This window comes from Thamnophis elegans, chromosome 1, assembly GCF_009769535.1.
Source record: "Thamnophis elegans isolate rThaEle1 chromosome 1, rThaEle1.pri, whole genome shotgun sequence".
Taxonomy (NCBI): Eukaryota; Metazoa; Chordata; class Lepidosauria; order Squamata; family Colubridae; genus Thamnophis; species Thamnophis elegans.
The window spans coordinates 32,866,093-32,886,020 of NC_045541.1; the positions used below are offsets into that span (position 1 = coordinate 32,866,093).

Sequence of the window (19,928 nt, forward strand, 5' to 3'; positions counted from 1 at the left end):
AGATCTTAGTTAATTAAACAGAGCCAATAATGAAATAACTTGGTTATGATTTACATGCTTTGCTGTTCTGAATCTGAAGGATATACATGCTGTTGCTCTGAATCTGAAACACAAAGCAACTTAAACTGGAAGAAAAATCTCTACACAAGCATTATGACCAAATGCTAGATTACATCTATAACAATGAGGAAATGTTTATATGAATTCTTCATCGTTTTTACCCTGATTTACTTTTGTTCTATGAAATAGAACTGTAGCTTTTAACTCAACCTCTAAATATCATCCTTCAGCATGGCATGCTCCATTTAAATCATTCCAAATCTTATTTCAATGTGTTGCTGACCGCCAAAATTGCATAATTGTTGCATCTGAAATTAAATGTTCATTTAAACTTTGTTAGTCCAGTTATCCAGTTAGCCTTCTGTCTTAAGGGTGTTTTTCTGTTTTTTATTGATGCTGTTTTATGTCTCCACTATAGCTTTTCTTCTGATGACCATATTTGGGCAAGTGAAGGTTCATTCTTAATCATCAATATCAGGCTATAGAAATAGCCTAATAAAAACAGCACTTAAAACATAGAAAAGCCAATAGCGAACACATGTAAAGACACAAAACCAACACTACAGATTCTAGTATAGTGTAACCCAGAAATACTGTATCCTCAAAGCTACAAAATTTAAAAAAATGTATTCCTTCTTTGTTTTATTTTTTTCTTTTTATTATTATAAATCTTGATACATAGTATTATTTCAATACAGAAATGTCTATATGATATGATTAAAGATAACATCCTAATTATTTAGATAGCTTAAAGTATTGAAAATGGAGAAAAGAAAGAAAAATTCTATCAATATTAATTACAATTTAGGATATCGGTATTACCGACATAAAATTATTTTGCTTTTTCTTCCATAGTTAAATATAACATTAATAATGTTCTAATCAAAATACAAAATGAAATGGGATATTGGATCAATATAAAATTCAGGTTCAGATTAATAGATACTATATGGGTAATAAATGGATAATAGAAAACCATATTCAATTTCCAGACAAGGGTATGATTCTTCTTCATCTTTAATTTTTTTTAAAAAGTAAAACTTTTAAGTAAGTAAATATTTTCTGGAGACACCTTTCTATTTAATTGATTATTTTTGCACAGATATGTTTATTCAAAACACTAAAACATCAGTTGAATAAAAGTATCCAAGAAAGGCATGATAACCTATATAGTTCATCTTCTACCTATAGTATAAGGAACATAAATGTTAACTCATGATGAATGAGCATATGTAAATTCAGGTTTCCATATTTATAAAATCCTTCTGGACAACTTTACAACAGAATGTTGCATCATGTTTAACATTTATGTTTAGAATTAACTTTTATGCAACTGTCAGCACAAACAAAGATACACATGTTTTCTCATCTCAAAGTGAGTGAGAATGTTTCTTCTAGCTCAATTGAATGATTCTTTCCAATTCTTAAGCTACAAGTAAGTGTCCCCAATTCTCATTCTCCAGATACCTAGAAACTTTTATGCCATATATAGTATTCTAGGTGGGATTCAAAAATTTTACTACCGGTTCTGTGGACATGGCTTGGTTTGGTGGGCATGGTGTGGCTTGGTAGGCATGGGTTGGTGGGCATGGCATGTAAAATCTTCATTCCCACTCCACTCTATGGAAAGGATGCTGCAAAATCCCCATTCCCTCCTGATCAGCTGGGACTTGGGAAGCAGAGAATAGATGGGGACAGGGCCCGTGAGAGGTGGTATTTACTGATTCTCAGGACTACTTAAAATTTCTGCTACCGGTTTTCCAGAACTGGTCAGAACCTGCTGAATACCACCTGTGTTATGGTAGTACATATCATAGTACATATTACATAGTGGCATTAAAGACACTGAAAGAATTTGTACAGATAGGCTAAGGCAGGGCTGTCATACTCCTGGCCTGCAGGCTGGATGCATCATGTGCTAGCCACACCCAGTTTAGTGATGGGGAAAATCCTGATATGTCACGTAACACTGCCTTAACGATGCAAGTTTGAATCCCTGGACTAAGGCATCAATCTACCAGTATGGGTAGATTCACTTCAGAAGCAGGTCACTATTGGCTGATTTAAAACATCCAGATATTATTATAATTTTTAACATAACAAAAATATGCTCATTTTTTCTTGTCCAAATACGTGTTGAAAATACAAAGCCCTTGGGTACTAATTATATATTGCCTAATGAAGAATTCTGGAGACCTTAATAATTTTCATTCTTTGTTAGCCACAAATATGCAACTATGCATCCCCCCCCCCCAAAAGATCAATGTGGTTATAATTGCTTTTTAGTAACACATTCTCATTTGTGATATATATTTATGTAATAATATTTTGACTGGCATATGTAAAGCTTGATAGCCTTCCCAGAGTGTTAAACTATTATATATCTCCATAATTAATTAAATAAAATGTAAAAAATATTGTGGTGGGTTGATATAGAAAAATTACAATTAAGTTTTATGTTCATTCAAACATTTAAAATAGTTGAGAAATACTTTACCACTTACCAAAGCATAAAATAAGATACCAAATTTTCTTGTTACTGAATTAGCATGATTTATTTCACTTGATCCTCCCAACCATGATCATATCACCTGCTTCTATATTTATAGCAGATATGAATCAATAAATTAACAGCATTAATCAATTTATTATTATTTTGTAATTTTTTTCTGCATTAATCTGTGGAGGGAAGGATGACTGTTTCCTTTTAAAATTAAAATTTATCATTGATTCTCTGAAAGGTTTTGGTACCATACAAATTAAATCAGTAAGATTGTCAATGGAATAAAATATTCATGGTTCAGTGGTCTCAACACTCTGATCCTATGTATTGATTTATCACTTTCTTGACTGAACAGAGCATCCAAAACGTGCCTCAGTGATGAATGTGCATGGAAGCCATCTCTTTAAAATTGCCTATTTTATCTTCTGAACATATAGAGGTAGAAATTATAGAGACCTCGCATTCCTACCTACTAAGCTTTCCATAAAATAGGCCAAAACATTTTGACTCTATTTTTCCCACTGCAGTCACTGTATCACTATACATGGCCTACTGTGTTTTTTTCAGAAAATCCAGAGATTCTTCTCTTCAATCTTAATCAATGCTTAATCAATGGGCAGAATGGAAACAAAAATTGCATATATCAGACCCTCTGTTGCCCAATTGTTCTGCTGTTGCCTATTTCACCAGCGACTGAACTGATATTGAAATGACCATGGAGAAGATATGCAGGGACCATTTGTAAAACATGAGCTCAGGCCAGGAAAACAAGAAAGTGTAAGAAATAAGCTTAACATTGTCTGCCTTGAGTCCCTAGTACAGGAGTGTCAAATTCACGTCGTCACGGTGGTGTCAGGTGACGTATTGGGACTTTTTTCTCCCTTCGCTAAACTGGGTATGGGCATGGCCCATGGCCAGGAGTTTGGCAGCCCTGCTCTAGTGTAAGAGGACTGAAGGGTAAATGATGTCAAGCTTTCAAGACATGAATATATCCATGATGGCGAACCTATGGCACATGTGTCAAAGGTGGCATGCAGAGCCCTCTCTGGCCACGCATGCCATCGCCAGCTGCTCTTCTGGTTTCCGGCACAGCCAGTTGGTCTTTGCAGGTGCCGGAGCACCTGAAAATGGCCCCAAAACAACCAAACCAGGCTGTTTTCAGGTTTGAAAAATGGCCAAAAAACAGATATGCGCACCGGCCAGCTGTTCTTGGGGTTTCTGGTGCATTCCAGTTTGGACATTCAGTGCCCAAAAGGTTCGCCATCACTTCCTATATCAATAGTATAGTTCTAGTATTTCTTATGGTGTCTGTTTCCTTATCAGGCTTACCTCAAAGGTTTAAAAACTAGGCATACAAAGCATAGGAACTAGAACTGAGCTATGTTCCTTCCCTGAACATTTTCTCTGATAGACGCTTCCTGATTTAATCTCTGCATGACATTTAAATTTTATTTACAGATAGAGAAATGGAGAAATAATACACTAAAGTATACATAACAGTAATTAATATTTACTTTACATTTATGTTTGAAGGGATGGGAAAGACATGGTGGATATTGCTACAAGATTGATACAATCCCTCGAAGCTTTGAACATGCATCCAGTGGCTATTACTGTCCTTCACTTGCAAAAATAACAAGCAGGTAGCTCAATTTACTCAACAATGGAGACTTTCCTGTGGCATTGAAACAGAGGTGGAATAATTATTTTACAGGCTAAGAGTAACTGAAAGCAAATACTCAATTTGCCATTATTTGATTCAAGATGGAATTGGATGGAATTGGATAGAAATCACTTCATCTGGATTGTTCAATGACAAGCAATTATTCATCCATGAAAGAATTCTGTTGTCTTATTTCTTAGAATTCTGATTTTCAAAATCTTCATTATGTGAAATAGCTCAATGTTTGCTAACAATCCTAACAAATATAGCCTTATTCTCTCCTATTGCAGCTATTTTATGCAAGTTGTTTACATTGTTAAATTGTGTATGAACAACTAGCTTTAAGCAATAAGAAAGAATATTCATTTTTTTTAACAGGAGAATATTTCTTACCTTAGATGTAATTCAGTTATATGACTTCTCTTGAGGCAGGGGAAACAAAATTGTTTATTCACTTATATATCAAAGAAATAATCCATTTGATTAGTCATCTATACTAAAAAGGGGGTCTTCTGAACTGAATTAATTTTGTATTATATTGAAAATTGAGTTGCTTGCTTTTATATGTGGTTAGCAATTTTGGGATTATATAGAGGTATGTAAAGCACATCTACCAGTAGATGTTTAAGTTGGGTTGTTTTTTTTTTGTAACTTCAGTCATTCATTTTTTGCTGTTGTGATTGTCAGGCATAAAAGACTCAATCTGGATCAGAATTGTAGGGCTGGACAAGTGTGAAACACCCCTGTGCCCCCAGGGCTACACTCCAGTCATACCCTTTGCAATTATCTAGAGCAGAACTAGGTACAAAAAAAAATGATTAGCTATATTTTTTAAAGTGGAAGAATAACACACTAACCATGCTATTTAGAACTTTGGGGGATTACTACTATATATATATATGAGTAATAAGTAAGTCATTTAGGCTTTATGATTCAAAGCCTCATATTACAATTAAAGTGTCAAAATAAGCAAGTGAAGCCATACTGTAGTAGGCTAATTGGCATTTGAGATTATTTTCCAAAATACATTTAGAAAGCCTGTGCCATGTAGAAGTTAGCTGACTTTTCTTACAGCAGCAGACTGAATAGGTCTTTTCCAATCTAGTAGCCATCCCTGGAGTAACTAGAAACATGTTTTATTTCAGCAGCATGGCTCTTGAGTACTTAATGCTGTTTAAAGTCATATTTTTGCATCTGGAATATCTTGTGCCTATGGAATTTAGTTTCTTTCAGTACATTGCTGTTAGGAAAGATTGTTCCATTAAGCGCTATTCTTTTCTATTGCTGAAAAATATGACAAAAGCTACTTCGTAAATTATAATTCAGGGTATTTAATTACTTTCAATAATATTAAATCCTATAAGGTTTGAACAAGGTTTCCTGAACAGTATGATTCATCACCAAGGGAACACTGACGGTCCTTATTTTTGGATAGCACTTCAAGATCTAAACAATACAGGGGAATATACTTGGCTTACTGAAGATGGAAACCATCATCTTGAGATCTACACAAACTGGAGAAAGTATCAACCCAGTGAGTTGAACCTTTTGTCCATTGGTAATTAATTACTGTTAGTAATTTTTTGTAGGGATATACTTACCAATTTTCTGCACTTTCTAATTTTCCAATCTTTAATTGGTTTGTCTTGCTTTAAATAAGAGTTGAAGTTTTTTTTAAAGTAACAATCAAATGTGCATTTAAATATTCAAAAAATACTTTGTTTCAACAGTTAAAATAAAATGGCATTCTTTTTATACAACAGATTTAAATATTTGACAACCTTGAGTTACTTCAAAGGTGAGAAATAAAGTACCTGTCACTCCTGATTATTATTACCCTTATTTGTGAAGGGAGTTTTACTCTAGCAATAACTGGAAACATCTTGAGATGTTTCCAACCCAGCTGTGACTTAAGAAAAACATTAGCTAAGAGAGGAGCAACTATTTTCTAAGCAAGTTAATAAGAAGCGTGGTAGTTAAGGTAAAAGGTAAAGATTCCCTTCGCACATATGTGCTAGTCATTCCCGACTCTAGGGGGTGGTGCTCATCTCCGTTTCAAAGCTGAAGAGCCAGGGCTATCCAAAGACGTCTCCTTAGTCATGTGGTCGGCATGACTAACCGCCGAAGGTGCACGGAATGCTGTTACCTTCCCACCAAAGGTGGTCCCTATTTTTTCTACCTGAATTTTTACATGCTTTCGAACTGCTAGGTTGGCAGAAGCTGAGACAAGTAATGGGAGCTCACTCCGTTACGCGGCACTAGGGATTCAAACCACCAAACTGCCAACCTTTCTGATCGACAAGTCTTAGCCACTGAGCCACTGCGTCCCTTCAGGGTAGGAGTTACCTCTACTTAATTGTATATATGAAGAATTCTTTTAAAAAAATGGATGAACCTGAGCACAGTTTCTGTTTATTGAAAAAATAGTGTAAAATCAGGAAGCAGCAGTTAGAGAAGAATATATAACAACTAACTTGCTCAAAATTGGAAAAAAGAGTGTTGGAATGTTATATTCTCTCCCTTCTTTTATTAGACTAACTTACATGCAGAATCTGTCTTGAGAAATGTGAACTAGAAGAAATTGAAATTAAACTCAAGAACTTCAGTAATTTACTGACATCATTTGGATAGCTGGAGGCAAGGAACACTTAGGTAAATTGTTGCTAAAGGTAGAAGAAAAAGGTCTGTTGTTTAGTGTTAAAATAACTCCTAAGGTTATATCACTACACAGTGTCAACAAATCGAAATAGATAGAAAAGAAATTGAAAATAGTAGCAAACTGTCTTCCTACTAGGCTCAAAAATACAGAGGCATGATGACTGTAGTCATTAGAGAAAAAGATGTTTGCTGCCTGGAAGAAAGGCCAACATAGCTAGACAAAATATTAACGTGCAGAAACATCACTCTGACAAAAATATATCTATTATGAAGGCCAATTTTCCAGTTGTAACATATGACTGAAAACTAGACCATCAAAAATACTGAAGAAAAAAATATCTCTGAATTATGATTCTGGAGAAAATGCTGGGATTAACAAATTATTAAATTGATGAAGCAAACTAGACTGCTTTGTGGAACTATTCACAATAAAGTCTAAAATATTAAAAACTCATAATGTGAAAGTAGGAGACATTGGAGAGGACCATGATGCTTGACAAAAATGAAGTCAGTTGAAAAGGAGGTTGAGACAAGATGATCAACTTATGTCAGTGATGACATAAGATACAATCAATGGTTCTACAAGTATAAACATTTAAGAACTCAGAGATACACAATCCTAGTATCAAGATGTCCATTGGATTCCAAAGCACTGGAATCAACTGAACAATTGAATAACAACATGAGCTAATTTTGAGTAGAAAAATGTTTGTTTGTAAGTAATCAATGCAGTAACACAGCACTGTATTTTTATACAGTTCAGTTGTCTGAATGTTTACTCAGAGCATTCAATGATGTGTTATTCGATGATTAGAGCTTATCTGTATAACATGAAACTTCATTTTATTTTTACTAAAGGAAGTGTCATGCACATGTTTGAGGGTTTAACACTTCTCTGTATGCTCCAGCTTTCACAATTGCCTTTCCCCATATTCTTGGTTTTAAAAAAAAACTCTCTATCGGTATTAGTGACAGTGAAGGTTACCATGTTTTCCCCAAAATAAGACAGGGTCTTATTTTCTTTTTACCTCCAAAATAAGCACTTGGCCTTATTTTTGGGGAGGTCTTATTATTTTTGAGGTGCAGTAGGCGACAAGCATGGTCACCTCATGGCTGCTGCTGTGTTGCAATATTTTTGGGGAGGGCTTATTTTAGCACATGCACTCAAAAGCCCAATTGGACTTATTATCCGGGGAGGTCTTATTTTCAGGGAAATGGTTTTTTTTAAAAAAACCAATTCAGTTGGATCATTCAGTTGGATCTTGAAATAAGACAAATAGGGGAAAGATAAGAATAGCAATGAAGATTAGCTGCATATTGCATGGTTAACATAACAGAATGCAACCTAACATAATAAACTTTGACCTGAATGCTAACATCTTAGAGTAATATAGATAGATAGATAGATAGATAGATAGATGATAGATAGATAGATAGATAGATAGATAGATAGATAGATAGATAGATAGATAGATAGATAGATAGATAGATATAGATGATATAGATATAGATATATAGATATATAGATATATAGATATATAGATATATAGATATATAGATATATAGATATATAGATATATAGATATATAGATATTTCTAGATTTCTAGATTTTATTAAGAATTTATATGCCGCCCTTTTCCCTGGAGGGACTCAGGGCGGCTTACAATAATGAGGGGAAGGGGGTGCAAGACAAGACTTAAAGGAAAAAAAAAAAAAAAAAAAATCGTGAATAAAAGAAAATTATCCATAAAAACACAACATTCATTCAACATTCGGGCGGGGTGAGAGTAATCCTATCCCCAGGCCTGTCGGGATAGCCAGGTCTTCAGGGCTGTGCGGAAGGCCTGGACTGTGGTGAGGGTACGGATCTCCACGGGGAGGGTGTTCCATAATGTCGGAGCTGCAACTGAGAAGGCTCTCCTCCGCGTAGTCGCCAGTCGGCACTGACTGGCGGATGGAATTCGGAGGAGGCCTACTCTGTGCGATCTGATGGGACGCAGGGAGCTAATTGGCAGGAGGCGGTCTCTCAAATAGTCAGATCCACTACCATGGAGCGCTTTATAGGTGGTAAGTAGGACCTTGAAGTGCACCCGACGATCAACAGGTAGCCAGCGCAGCTCACGGAGGATTGGTGTTATATGGGCGAACCGTGGTGCGCCCATAATCACTCGCGCGGCCGCGTTCTGAACTAGCTGAAGTCGTCGGATGCTCTTCAAGGGCAGCCCCATGTAGAGCACATTGCAGTATTCCAGCCTAGAGGTCACAAGGGCTCGAGTGACTGTTGTGAGAGCCTCCCGGTTCAGGTAGGGCCGCAACTGGCGTACCAGGCGAACCTGGGCAAATGCCCCCCTGGCCACAGCCGACAAGTGATGCTCAAAACTCAGCTGTGAATCCAGGAGGACTCCCAAGTTGCGGACCCTGTCTGAGGGGTGTAAATTTTGCCCCCCCAGCCTGATTGTTGGAACATTAGCCAAATTTTTGGGAGGAAAACACAACAGCCACTCGGTCTTTTCCGGGTTGAGTACCAGTTTGTTAGCTCTCATCCAGTCTTTAACAGCCTCAAGGCCCCGGTTCATCACGTCCACCGCTTCATTGAGTTGGCACGGGGCGGACAGATACAACTGCGTATCGTCCGCATATTGATGGTACTTAATCCCGTGCCTCCGAATAATCTCGCCCAGCGGTTTCATGTATATGTTAAATAGTAGGGGGGACAGAACCGAGCCCTGCGGCACCCCATAGGTTAGGGGCCTCGGGGACGATCTCTCCCTCCCCACCAACACCGACTGCGACCTGTCCGAGAGGTAGGAGGAGAACCACTGTAGAACAGTGCCGCCCACCCCCACCTCCCGCAGTCGTCGCAGAAGGATACCATGGTCGATGGTATCGAAAGCCGCTGAGAGGTCGAGGAGAACCAGGATGGACGCGTGGCCTCCATCTCTGGCTCTCCAGAGATCATCGGTCAATGCGACCAAAGCGGTTTCAGTGCTGTAACCGGGCCTGAAGCCAGACTGGAAGGGGTCAAGATAGTTAGCTTCCTCCAAGGTACGCTGAAGCTGTAAGGCCACCACCTTCTCAACAACCTTCCCCAGATATATATACATGCACACACACATGTACATACATATGTACATACATACGTACATACATACATACATAATTTTAAAGTTACATTGGTAACATAAGACTCTTATTAATTCCATGTATATTTGAAACAGTATTTTTAGTTTTTGAAGAGAATTATTCTTATTTTTCAAGAGTGACCTCTACTGGTTAAATAAAGTGAAAATATAAATTGCTTTCAGAGCATTGTTATTAGGCAATGTGGCATTACAATTTTATCCTAGATAATTAAGGATTTAGAGGGAGCTAGCCAACCTTGATTGATATCAAAACCTATCAGAATAAAACCTGATTAGTACTATGATTAAGAGACTAGCAGAAAATAATCTAAAACTGGGGAGTTAAAAAAGTAAAAAACAAAACAAAGCGAGTAGCAAATCATTTACATATTGTTGCTAAGAAAGCAATCTATATGTCACCAGGTAGTTTCTTAGAGTTAAGATCAACTCAGAGAAGACTTCATTTTTTTTAATCTGTATTTTTTAAATAATGTTTCAGTAAATTTTATGACAAAATTTCTATATGAAAATTCCATGTTTATAGTATACTTTTATAGTATAGATTCTGACACTCAACTAAGGTAATAAGAGCTATGATGAAGTTGTAGCAAAGGAAATGACAGCGAAAATGGCAACATAGCTTCAAGTACATGTCAGCTTGATAATGGCCAAGTAATGTATACTTAGACTTAGTGTCAGCCCTGGAGACCATCTTTCTCTTTGGATCTTCAGGGTTGCCACGTTTTGTGCATAGGCCTGATGTGGGAAACTGGGAGTGGGTAGAGATAGATAGCCAAAATAACATTCTTTTCTCTGGGAGTCAAGGACGTTCAGCCTGCACCTGGAGAGGCGTGACTGGGAAACATGACCAGTTGGGACCGTGAATTGATTGCACCATGTGATTGACTTGTGGGTGCAGGGGAAAGCTTTGACTTTCCTTTGGGTAGGGAAAATCCGGGGTGCTTTCAGATTAGGGTTTACTCAGATGTGCCAATTTGACATCTCTAATAAAATGGAACTTTGAGGAACTGCTGGCCCTGGAGTCTTATTTGGTTAGGGGTGTTTCTTGGAACCCTGACACTTAGACTTAGACTAACTTCATTGTCACTTTGAATGTACACTAATTGGCATACATTAAAATGAAATTTTGTTGCATACAGCTCTCAAAGGGTCTCCACTTACAATATATACTACATAAACATGACAAAATAAATAAATGAATAACACAAAATTATGCATATACCCACATATCTTATATGACATAGAAACAATACAGTCTAGTTCGGATTTATACATGTACAGGACAAGAGAAACGAATCTTACGAGTTTACCAGACGGATGGCATAGGGAACAAAACTGTTACAGAACCTGGTAGTCCTGCTAGAAATACTTCGAAATCTCCTCCCAGAAGGAAGTGACAGAAACAGACTGTGAAGTGGGTGTGTGAGGTCTCTAACAATTCTTTGCACATAGCGCTTATAAGCAGTATCTTGAATGACAGGAAGCAATCTTCTTGGTTGTCCTCACCACTCTCTGAATGGACTTTCTCTCTGAGGCACTGCAGCCACCAAACCAAACAGTAATGCAATTAGTTAGTATAGTTAGTATAGTTTCCAAGTCTTCATATATTTGTAGCACAGTAAATATTTAAAAGGATCATTTCTGGTCATGATTAGAACGGTTCCTAGATAATTTTCAGTGTAGGTACATTTTGGGGGGTCTAAGACAACTTGCCATGGCCAACTCACCATGGCCAATATTTGGATAATATCCAAATTATCCTGTCAAGAATTTTAATTTATATTGCAAAAATAGAACTGAACCAGCTAATGTCTGTATTCCATCATGAATTATTTACAGCTTAAACAATGAACTGCAAAAAGAAATGAGGCAACTTTACTTGCTGAGCATTTGACAGAATGGATTATACTTGAGAGCACACAATACTATAATAAATTAGCTTCATCCACCTAGCCTTGAAATTCTTTGTCTAAAATTATTTTCTAAGCCAAATAAGGGGAAAAAATCCCCAATGCAAAAAAAGAGCTACATTTCATCGGTAACATATCATGATGTTTAAAATAGCTGAAAGAGCTAAAATCTTTTTCCTTTCCAGGACAAATTTTAGTAACTAGACAACAAGACATAATTGTAGTCTATAATATTACAATTATTCCTAACACTAAAGATTTGGGACATTTTATGTACATTTTGTATTGGGAAAAGTAATAATTGTACTTATTGATAAATATCTTTGCTCCTTCTACTCTGTTTTAGGATATCCTGGCGGATGCGTTGTTATGCGACAGGAAGAACCCATTGGCATGTGGGAGGTGAAAAATTGTACAACCTTCATGGCTAAATCACTGTGTAAACAAGATGCTAATTTCCATGAAAAGAGTGATACCAGGAAGCAACCAAATTATGATGAAGGTTTTAATTCTTGCATGCATGGATGGGAATCAGACCATTATCTGCTGAACTGCTATAAGGTGAAAAATATTGAACAATTTCATGGAAAACCAAATGAAATGAATCTAGACATCCATTGCCATTTTAATAAAACATGGGATAATAATAAAAATATGTGCCACTGATTTTATTAATTAAAAATCAATAGTCTAATTTTATTATTAATACCCCTAATTTGTTTCTAATTTAGAGAATAGGCTAGTAAAATATTATCATGTTTTGTGGTTCTTTAGTATTAAGCTGCCATCCTAGAAGACACCTTCATTGATGATGGATGCTCCTTGCAAATTGATTATGTGCTGACAAGATAGTATCAATTCTTGACAATCACATACAACAGACAGATTTTCTTCATGGTGCTTTTTCCCTAACTTGGTCCTTCAGGTCTTCCAAAGATGACTTCTCTAGAGAGCTTGGTCTTCATATATCCAAAATAGGATAATCTGGGCCTAATTATTTGTGCCTCAAGTGAGAACCCTGTATTTATTTGAGAGATTTCTTTGTTCTCTCAGCTGTCCATGATGTTCACTTTTTTCCAACACCAAAATTCAAAAATGTCAATACTCTTTTCTAAACTATTTCTTCATAGTCCAGCTTTGTGAATATTCATATTAATATATATGTGAATAAATAAGATACCATGTAGCATAGGGGTCCCCAACCTGTGGCCTGTGAGAGGTTTGCAACCTGGCCACAGAAATAACTGGCAAGCACACATGTGCATCTTCACTTGTGTGAGCTGTGAGTGAGTGTGTGTGCTTGCTCCATTTGTGTGAGCGGCAGGCACACATGCATTCTGCTTGCACAAATGGAGCTGCACGTGCATATGAACAGCTTGTGTGAAACCATCCCCATTCCCCCTTGCCAATCCGCAAACCCTGAAACATTGGGAATCTGATGTAGAGCATCATCTGCCATTTTATCTACTTTAGATGAATAATAATAATAATAATATGAAAAAACCTTTAAATTATAATATATCTTTTTTAATATTTTTTTTATTTTTAATTTAAAACAAACACAACATCCTTCTTTACATGCTGTAGAAAGTGTATCAATTGGTTACAAAAAGACTTTTGTACATCTCTTCCACAGTCAACAAACATAATTCATATTAACTCAAGCATTTTAACTCAAATATTTATACATATCACCATCATCATATCTCCATTTTCATTTGACTATAATTGCTTAAGCTTCTTTCATCATAAAATATACCAAAATTTAATACATAACCACATACTGGCCTTTCAATTACTATTTCTAAAATCCTCCACTAACACTAAATCCTTATGTCCTATTCTAGCTAAACATCCATAATATTTAATAATAAAGTTTCTAATCCTCCTTTTCAAATCACTGTTCAAAATTTACATCCAGTTTCCTTATGTTATACATATATATATACATACAGGGCGGGGCATAACCTTTTCCTAAGGGGTCACAGCAAGATCGACAGCAGTTTACAACTTCCGCGACACCTCATTTTAAAGCCCATAAAAAACTGAATTGAATGAGCTATTAAATGTTAAATTTGCTTTAAGAATGGCTGGAAAATTCGATTCGGAAGAACAAAGGATCATTGACAGAATAAAATGCATTGCCTTTCGAGAGGCTCGCGATGCTGGAGCGACGTTTATCAATCGAAAATGGATTGCAAACAAATTGAAATGTCATCCGGATTGGGTTACTGATAATTGGAACAAAACAGCCCAAGAATGTTTCACAAAATTTGGAGAAGGGCGTCCTCTGCAACTGTCCCAAAAAAGCAAAGCCATCATTGCAACTGGCAGTCGCAAACAACGAAAAGGAAACCGAAAAGTGGCCCAAGAAATCCTTCAAATTCGTGGAAAACGAGTTGATCAAAGGACAATCGGCCGATATCGAGAACGAGAAGGTTTGAAGCCATTCCACGTCATTTGCAAACCATTGAAAACTCAAACACACGTTCAAGATCGGCTTTGGTTGTGCGATTGGTTGTCTGAATGGACCGAGGAAGATTTTCTTCATTTGGCGCCATCTGACGAATTCTTCGTTTATGCCATTCGAAAACCGAATTTCCAGAACGATCGAATTTGGGCTAAAGACGTCGACGACATCGCCAAACATGAACGATATCGACAAATCGTTCGCAATCCGACTTGCATCGGGATTTTCGTCATTTTCACAGCCAAGAAACTGCATTGGGTTTTGAAGGATAAAGGGGAATCCTGGGATGGCAGTTATTTCCGTGAGAAAATTTTATTGGAGAATGTCATTCCATTTCTCAGTGATCCAGACAATGTCTTGGTGGTTGGTGAGGCTGTCTTTCTTCATGACAAAGCTCCTTGCATGCGTGCAAATGCGACTCAGCAATTGTTAAAGGAAAACAATGTCGAATTTTGGGGCAATGACGTCTGGCCGGGAAATTCGCCAGATCTCAATCCGGCAGAGAACATTGGGGCCATAATTAAGGATGAAGTGGAAGCTCTGATGATTCAGGAGCAAGGTCAAAATCGATATTCGGTTGAAACTTTGAGAATGAATTTGGAAACTGTGTTGAAAAATCTGGAAAATCGAACGGAACTGTTTGAAGATTTGTTGTGTTCTTATCCACCTCGTTTGAATGCTGTTCGAAGGGCTAATGGTGGTCATACTGACTATTAAATCGTGTCAATAAACTCAGTTTTTGATGGGCTTTCGAATGGTGTATGAATTATTTGTGTTGTTATTACAAGTGTTGCTGTGACCCCCTAGGAAAAGGTTATGCCCCGCCCTGTACATACATGCATACATACACACACACACACACATTGTTATTCTTATCCCTCCTTTATTTGACTATATCCTGTATCATAACATTTTCCCCATAATAATCAAAACTATAACTGTATCTAACTTGGTTCTTTTTTTTATTAACCTTTATATATAATCCAAAGGGATTTCTAATCTTCCTTACATGGGTACCATTCAATGTTCATATCCAATTATACTCATCATAACACTACACGTTGTATACATTAGTAACATTATCAATTATTTATTTAAACTATATCTATTGTCAATAAATTTCACTAAGTTTAACTAGTTTTAAATTATATTCTTCCATCTATCAACCTGTATCTTTCCAATAGTAAAACAGTCTCATATCTTCTGCCATTTGTGGTGCCAGTCCTCTAATCATCTCCTTGATCAACTTTGTGTGGACTCCTCTGAGCAACTCCTTGCTTATAAGATCTCTCATGTAATCTTGATACTCTTCTTCTGTTTCCTTAGTCAGCTTATCTTTGATTGTCAGTAGTGTTATCAGTGCTATTGCTAATAAAATTTCTCTCTTTAAGTCCATAGATTCTTTGTTTTTTTCTTCTTCTGTATCTGCCCTCTGAAATAAATTTCCCCTCCATTTAATTCCTCTTTCAGTATTCCAGTCTTTCCATTTTCAAAGACAAACCAATCATCATAAATATCAGCAAATTTAATCTCTCTATATTCATTTTCCACTTTGATTTTTTGGGTTTTAACCACCATGTTTTCCATTTGATAGACATCCTCAACTACTTCATCATATTTTGCTGTTATATGCTCTAAGTCTTCCAGTTTCTTCTCTATCCTCTCATATGTATTTGATAATTTCCGTATTTCTGAAAATATCTTTTGCAAGCTTAAGATTTCTGTTTGCTTTTGAAATTGTGCCATTCTCTCCAGCTAACAAACACAGCTGCTCTATCTTGGAAGGTTAATAAAATTAAGCATACATTCACAAAAACATTTTGCTTTCACTTTTCTCTGGTTAAAGATATACTTCAAAGGGACATCTGTATGCTTCCCTTCTTATCACTCTCTATAACCAAGCAGTGAGACCTTGTACTGCCAAGCCAAAACAATCAGTGAAGAAAAAAAGTGTTCCATTTCCAATACACAAACCTTCCAGCCTCCAAGTAGCAGTGTTATTGTTGCAAATTTCTTTATTTCTTTTAGTATCTTTTTTGTATTTCAAGTTAGAAAAAAAGAGTCCAATTTTTAAATGGGTTAGAAAAACATCCACAGTAATGAAAGAGGAAAATTTTAGACCATAGGTTACAGAGAATAATAAAAGAAAAAATAGAAGAAGAAAATTTAATCCATTTGTTTTAAAAGGCTTGCATACATTCCATCCATGAAGATAGCATTTAAAAAGTAAGATAACCACTGTCCAAAACCATTCCAAATTTAATTTCGCTGCTTGATTCTTCTGTTCTCCAATTTAAATTAATTTTAAGTTTTTTATAGGCAGTCTCTTTTTAAAACAGTAAAAGTTCCTCACCAGCTGGAAACACTTTCTCTTTCTGTATCCTTCCGTTTTGGAGCTGCCCCGACTTCGTCAGCCTTGGCTGGATTTTTTGTCGCCAGCTTGAAGAACTTCTTTTGCATCGATCAGGGACTTTGTGATGTCCCTGAGGTCAGCAAGACGTAGTCTTCCTGTTCACTGTCTCTTCAGGACGGTTTAGGTCCGATTGGACCACCCAGCGGCAAAGGTATCGGCTGTGTTCTCAGAGTATCGAGACCGCACGTCCGTATTGTCGTGACGTTGGCTCCTCCTCCCAATTATAATATATCTTTAAATAATAAAATTTAGGCCTTTGAATAAAACTGATGCAAAGAAAACATAATTGTATGATTATAAGCAGACGAGTGATTTGGGTAACATAACTGACTGCCAAAGGATGTATCTTTGCTATACTGTTTTATATTTTCAATATTAAATCTTAGATTGCAATAGATACAGAAAACAACAATAGAAAATAACATTTCAAAACAACAGTATATATATATATATATATATATATATATATATATATATATATATATATATATATGTTTTTCAGTTCTAGCCTTGACTGCATTAGTTTGAATAGCTCGCTCTTGAGGAGCCAAAACGAAGCCTTCAGTTTCTTGTTAAAATTCTGGTTTTAAGCCATTGCTGGGTTTTATCTCTATCCTCTTTAGTTTTGGTTTATTTGTATTATATTTCCTTTCTAGCCTTTGTAGAAATTGACCATCTAATGCTTGTCCTTGCCAGCAATCTATTATTTTTATGACATTATTTTGATATTCATGTTTTGTTTCCTGCATGTTCAGTAAGTCCCATTTTTCATATTTTACATCAATTACATCAGTACTTGTTCTTAAATTATGCTGATTACGTTAAAATGAAAAAGTATGCTTTTCTTCAATAATTTGTTTGACTTGAAGTAAATCTCTGCCTCATTTTTGCAGAGCAGGTATCTATCCATAACACTTTGGGAATGGGATGCATAGAGAATATTGTTAGCTTTCTTGTTTTTCTGTCCAACTGTTCAGCTTTATCCAGTTAATAATTTCAGCAGTATATCATATCATAGGTACAACCCAACATATCATTATTGATGGCTTTGATGGTGTTTTCACCATTTAATTTTGTCTTCAGCACTTTTCTCATTTTTTTGATGCACTCTTACTAATCACATTTTTAAATTGTCCAGGCTTGATGTTATCTATCTATAAAAAGCCAAGATACTAATGAGCTACATCCTGGTGGCTTCTGATGGTTTGGCTATTGGGCGTTTCAATTCCGTTCCTATTTGTGATTTTATCCTGCTTTATTGCTATTGTACGACATTTCTCTAGATCAAATTCCATTGCTGTATCTGTGTTACAAATTGTTACAAGGTTTGTCAATGACTGGATTTCAATTTCTGATTCTCCATAAAACTTCAGATCATCCATATGTAAAAAAGATGAGATTTTATTAGCATTTTCCCTGTTGGATAGCCAAGATTTGTTTTCTTCAAAATCACTGGAAGTTGCACCATAGCAGTGACAAATAATAAGGGTGATAATAAGTCTCCCTGGAAGATGCCTTTACTGATGTTGACAAGCCCATGTTTTCATTTCCTATTGTTGTTGTTATCATCATCATCAACAACAACATCGCTATTTTGCCTTGACAGTGTGTTTTCAGGCAGTTCTCAATTTATTTTACAGGTATTCCATAGTGAAAAAGTATTAATGAAAAGAACTTGGGAGGAAGCAGAAACTCTGTGTCAAGATTTTGGAGCACATCTTGCCAGTTTTAAACAAGTCCTTGAAGAGAATTTTTTAAACAAACTTTTAAACACAATGTTTCATACGTAAGTCTTTGAGTTTAAATTACTGGATCTGGGTTTTTTTTTCTCCAACTGAAAAAAAAGGATTATGTGATCTAGTTGTTTTATATACTTTAACATTTAATACAACACAAAAAGGATAGTTTCACTGTAATGATAATAGGTAATTAGGGAGGGCAGCAGCATTTGCTTCAAATTCTCAGTGCTTTCTATATGTCTTAACTTTATACCCTGTTTTTAGGATTTTTTTTCTTGACTGTGGAGTCTTTGGTGCTCTACTCTGGCATGGCTATTGCGTACATATCTTTCATTATCTGACTAAATAACTTAACTCATTGCTAGTGAGTGTAGGATTTGCTTCCTGTTTATATACAATTGCTTGCTTTGCCAGTGATGTGCTGTTTGGTGGTTCCTTAATTAGGATATTGTTTTCTGCCTGATTGTTTCTCTGGTGTTTATCCATGCATATCAAGATGCTGTTTGGAGAGGATCTACTCTGGATTTCTTTGTTTTAATTTTAGGAATGTAGTACAACAGAGTACAAACACACTTTAGCAATCCAGAACACTAGAAGAAGGAAAAAGATTGCCCGTACCGTGACCCGACAAATGCGCGAACGACAAAAGCGTGCCGACGAAACCGCGGCGCTAAAGCCGCGATGTCAAAAGCGTGCCGACAAAAGCGTGCCGACAAAAGCGCGCCGACAGAAGCGCGATTTAATTTAAGGTAAGGTTTAGGGTTAGGTTTAGGGTTAGGTTTAGGGTTAGGTTTAGATTTAGGGTTACAGCGTGCTTCTGTCGGCGCGCTGTTGTCGGCGTGCTTCAGTGCTCATTCGTCGGCGCGCTTTGGTCGGCACGCTTTTGTCACCGCGGTTTAGTCAGGCGCGCTTTTGTCGTTCTCGCATTTGTGGTGGAACCTGCCCGTACAACATCTCCAACAATAAGGATGCCCATACAATTTTATCTAAAAGTGCCTGACTTCTCAAACCACTACAGCACAATCAACACAAGGCATGAAAAAGTATCCTTTCCACATTACCATACATCCAAAATATCTCAGTAACAATCAACGGGCTATTATAGTCACACAGCATCACTATAGCATACAAACCAACTAAACCCCTCTAAAATGTGTTAATTAAACCAAAAGACCCAGTAGAGACAATAAAAAAGCTAAGGGTGAAACAAAAAGACCAGAACCCATCATCTACAGCAAACAACACCCAGATAAGGCAGTGATTGACACCAGACAAATAAAAAAACAATACACTAATCAAGGAACTATTAAGAAGAAAATCACACACCCATCATCACTGGGTACACAGGGCAAGCTACTGAATAAATGA

General features: G+C 36.5%; 1 protein-coding gene across 1 annotated transcript in view; it reads left to right on the plus strand.

Moving 5' to 3' along the window:
* The window catches only part of PLA2R1 (phospholipase A2 receptor 1), a 74,121-nt gene that overhangs the window by 21,297 nt on the left and 32,896 nt on the right, over positions 1–19,928 (plus strand). Inside the window, exons 9-12 of the mRNA XM_032224623.1 lie at positions 4,097–4,206; positions 5,591–5,760; positions 12,285–12,499; positions 18,462–18,607. Coding sequence (XP_032080514.1) covers positions 4,097–4,206; positions 5,591–5,760; positions 12,285–12,499; positions 18,462–18,607 — 641 coding nt within the window. The remainder of the gene's footprint in view (positions 1–4,096; positions 4,207–5,590; positions 5,761–12,284; positions 12,500–18,461; positions 18,608–19,928) is intronic.